Raw genomic sequence first — 3,335 nt, 5'->3', positions numbered from 1 at the left:
TGTGCCCTCAACACCCTCTGCTACTTATAAATATTAACTCCAAGATCACTGTACGTCAGAAAAGGAGGAATATTCCAAGATGCCACAATTACAGATATACTATATATTCCCCTAAACCACACCTACACTTTCAGTGTTCAAGGACAGTACTTACTCCCCTAAGACTTTCTAAAGGAGAAAGTGATGGTTGGCAACGGCAGTTTTGGCAAGTCCCATTCCCATGAGACAGTTCTGCTGAAAATCACTTTCAGCAAACCTAACTTTACTCTTTTTTCCACTGTTGTGTGTTCAAGAGGGCATAGAACATGTAGAAAAAGAGTGTAGGAATTAAGGATGAAGAAGAATATTAAACACACTAAAAAGGACATAGTATATACTGTACCAACTTACTTTCTCCCTTTCCCATCAAGTTATTATAATATTTGTTACATCATGGAGGGCTGAGACAGTGCAGTTTTATGGCTTCTGGAATGTGATGAACACTTGGCTATTACGGAATGCATGCATCAAAACTTTGCACTGACTAAAGTTCAGTCAGGAACAGATCTTAAAAACTAAAGGCAAGGACTCCAGATCATGGACATATCTTACAGAGGATAGAGCCAGATGTAAGAAATAGATTAAAATGGTCTGTGCTCAGTGAATTTTCCAATCTACAAACCATATGACATTATTTTGAAATCAGTTTGCATTTTTGTGACACAAGCAAGGGTGCAATTTTAAAGCAGGTGAATATTTTCATGACAAATCATAAATCAGTGATCATCATGAAAACTGTGTACAGTTAATACTGTTTGAAGGTCTATGAGTTTATATTACATTTTCCAGTGTAATAATATAAATTAAAAAAATAATAAAAAAAATGCTTTACTGTTGCTTTACTAGAAAGGCAATGTTTGTAAAAAGCTGCAAAATGTTGTATTCTCTGGTTTACTTCTAATAAATTTCACATAAATTTTTGTTTTTACATTTATATTATTTTAGCGTATGTTCCTTTACTTAATACTACATGTTTTCCTTCAGTTTCATAAACAGATATTAACCAGAAAGAAACAAAATGGAATTAAACAATGTAATAAAAGGAGTAATTTTTCTGCTAACAGTTATCTTCGGACTTCTTGGCAATTTATTCATTCTGCTGACATTGGCGTTTCTTGCCTATCAGGATAGGCAAATATTGCCAGTTGAACTGATCATTATGAACCTAGCAGCATCAAATTTTATTTTTCTCATGACACTGGGTCTTCCCCATGCCATCTTCATCTTTTACTGGAAATTCACCTACACAGACAGTGACTGCAGGGCAGACCTTTTTTTAGCCAGAAGCTCCAGGGGCCTAGCCATCTGCCTGACCTGTCTTCTCAGCTGCTTCCAGTGTGTTACTCTAGCCTCCTCTTCTGTAAGATGGCTTTATTTTAAAATTCGATTACAGAAATATCTTACGCCTGTCATTGTCTTTCTGAGTCTGTTAAGTTTAACATCTAGTTTAAATGCTGCCCTCTACCCAGTGGCTTACTACAATGCAACAGATAACCATTCATTCAGCTTAGGGTATTGCTTTGTGCTATATCCAACACGATTTTTATTCCAAGCCATTGGCTTTATCACCTTCTCTCGAGACTTGGTATTTGTGATCTTAATGGCACTGGCCAGCACCTATATCCTGTTAATTCTGCACAGACACAGAAAGCAGATGAAAGGGAAGAGGAGCTCTGAAAGAAAGCAAGAGGCCACCGCAGAGCAACAAGCATCCAAGACCATAGTCACACTTGTGGTTTTGTATGTGTTCTTTTTTGGACTGGATAACTCAATTTGGTTTTATCAGATAGCAGTGGGAGAGGCATTTAAGGAAATAACTGACATACGTCATTATCTCTCATTTTGTTTTCCTACAATTTTTCCAGTCATCATTTTGCTTTTCAACCAGAAACTCCAGAATAAAATCGGACCCTGTGTGAAAACACAGCTAAGTCATCTACAAGCAGTTTCTTCCATACAGTGATATCAGACCCAGGGATATACATGGAGGAGTTATTAGGACTAAATCAAACTGTGTTTTATGTGGCAAATTCATAAAAATAAGCAATGATCACTATCCTCCACTTCAAAATAACTATTTTTACCAAAACCAAAAGGTGCTTTGTGTCTCATCTACCTTTATGTCTAAGTCTTTCTTATGCAAGGAGATGCATAAAAGGGTCAGAATTATAATGTTTCTAGAATTACGATGACCCCATGTATATGAGATTTAAAAAGATGAGGTAAAATACCAAGGGTTATTTATAATAAACAAATTTTGACTGAATTGTCCTTACTGTAACTATTTTCTTGGGAGATATCTAATGATATCATGTATCTTAATTTCCATCATGATACAGCTAGGAAATACAGAATGATACTATATACAATGAAAGGTGTGACAGCTTTTTGATATCCTAGTTACAGCTCTAAACATCTACAAGAAATCTGAATAAATATTAAAGAAATCCTTAAAGAACACATACCCCATTCTTATTTTTTACATCATGTGTACTTGAATAAATTACACCTGTTTAACCTTCATAATTGAAATATGTGTTTATTTTGAAACCATGTTTATTTATTTCTTCTATGAAGTGTCACATGGGACCTTTTTTTTTTTGCATCTTCCAATTAATTACAGAAGCAATATATTGTAATGGCGAAGGACTCTGAGCTGCAAATGTGCAAAGACGACTTTTAGTCTCCCTTCCAAAAAAGTAGCACACAGCAATAAACATTTTATTTTCATGTACTCACAGGCTGCAGCAGATAGTAGCATTTTTTACATTTTTTCTCTCATGACTGAAAGAGATTTTAACAAAAATGACATTGCCTAAAAATAAACAAATGAAGGATAACTGATAGTCGTCAGAAGCCAACAGTGCAATTAACCTTTAAAAATGCCTGACGTAACCAGAAGGCTGAAACAGCTTCAAGAAGATTATGTAAATAGGATGTTGAGTGTTTTAAGGGGTGACACATATGAAGTAAGATCTAGACATGAATTAAACACAGCGTACAACAGGATTCGTTTGTAATTGAATTACCTTTTCATTGAAGGGAAAATCGACATTGCATCCTTCAATTACCTTTCTATGTTAGCCCCTAGAATCCCTAAACTTTTTGGGATTCCTAAGATTCACAAATCCATCCACGATCCACCAGTGAGACCACTGGTTGGTGCTAGGAATAGCATAACATATCCATGTGCCAAATTTGTTGACAACATACTTAAAAAATATGTTGTCATGGAACAGGATATCTGCAAAGATTCATGGTCATTCTTACAGTCTATCAATGACCTTGAATTTGAC

General features: G+C 35.3%; 1 protein-coding gene across 1 annotated transcript; it reads left to right on the top strand.

The window, feature by feature from the left end:
* Positions 1-1,198: 1,198 nt before the first annotated feature.
* LOC122810131 (olfactory receptor class A-like protein 1) lies at positions 1,199-2,002 on the top strand. The gene has a single exon (XM_044081605.1). The coding sequence runs from the start codon at positions 1,199-1,201 to the stop codon at positions 2,000-2,002; it is 804 nt and encodes a 267-aa protein (XP_043937540.1).
* The last annotated feature ends 1,333 nt before the right edge of the window (positions 2,003-3,335 follow it).

Source organism: Protopterus annectens, chromosome 8.part1 (genome assembly GCF_019279795.1).
Source record: "Protopterus annectens isolate FY-2018-M chromosome 8.part1, PAN1.0, whole genome shotgun sequence".
In the NCBI taxonomy this organism is placed as follows: domain Eukaryota; kingdom Metazoa; phylum Chordata; order Ceratodontiformes; family Protopteridae; genus Protopterus; species Protopterus annectens.
This window is presented reverse-complemented; position numbering and strand designations above follow the sequence as displayed.

Excerpts from the sequence above, each read along its gene's own strand:
- LOC122810131 (XM_044081605.1), top strand. The coding sequence starts at position 1,199 with ATGAACCTAGCAGCATCAAATTTTATTTTTCTCATGACACTGGGTCTT.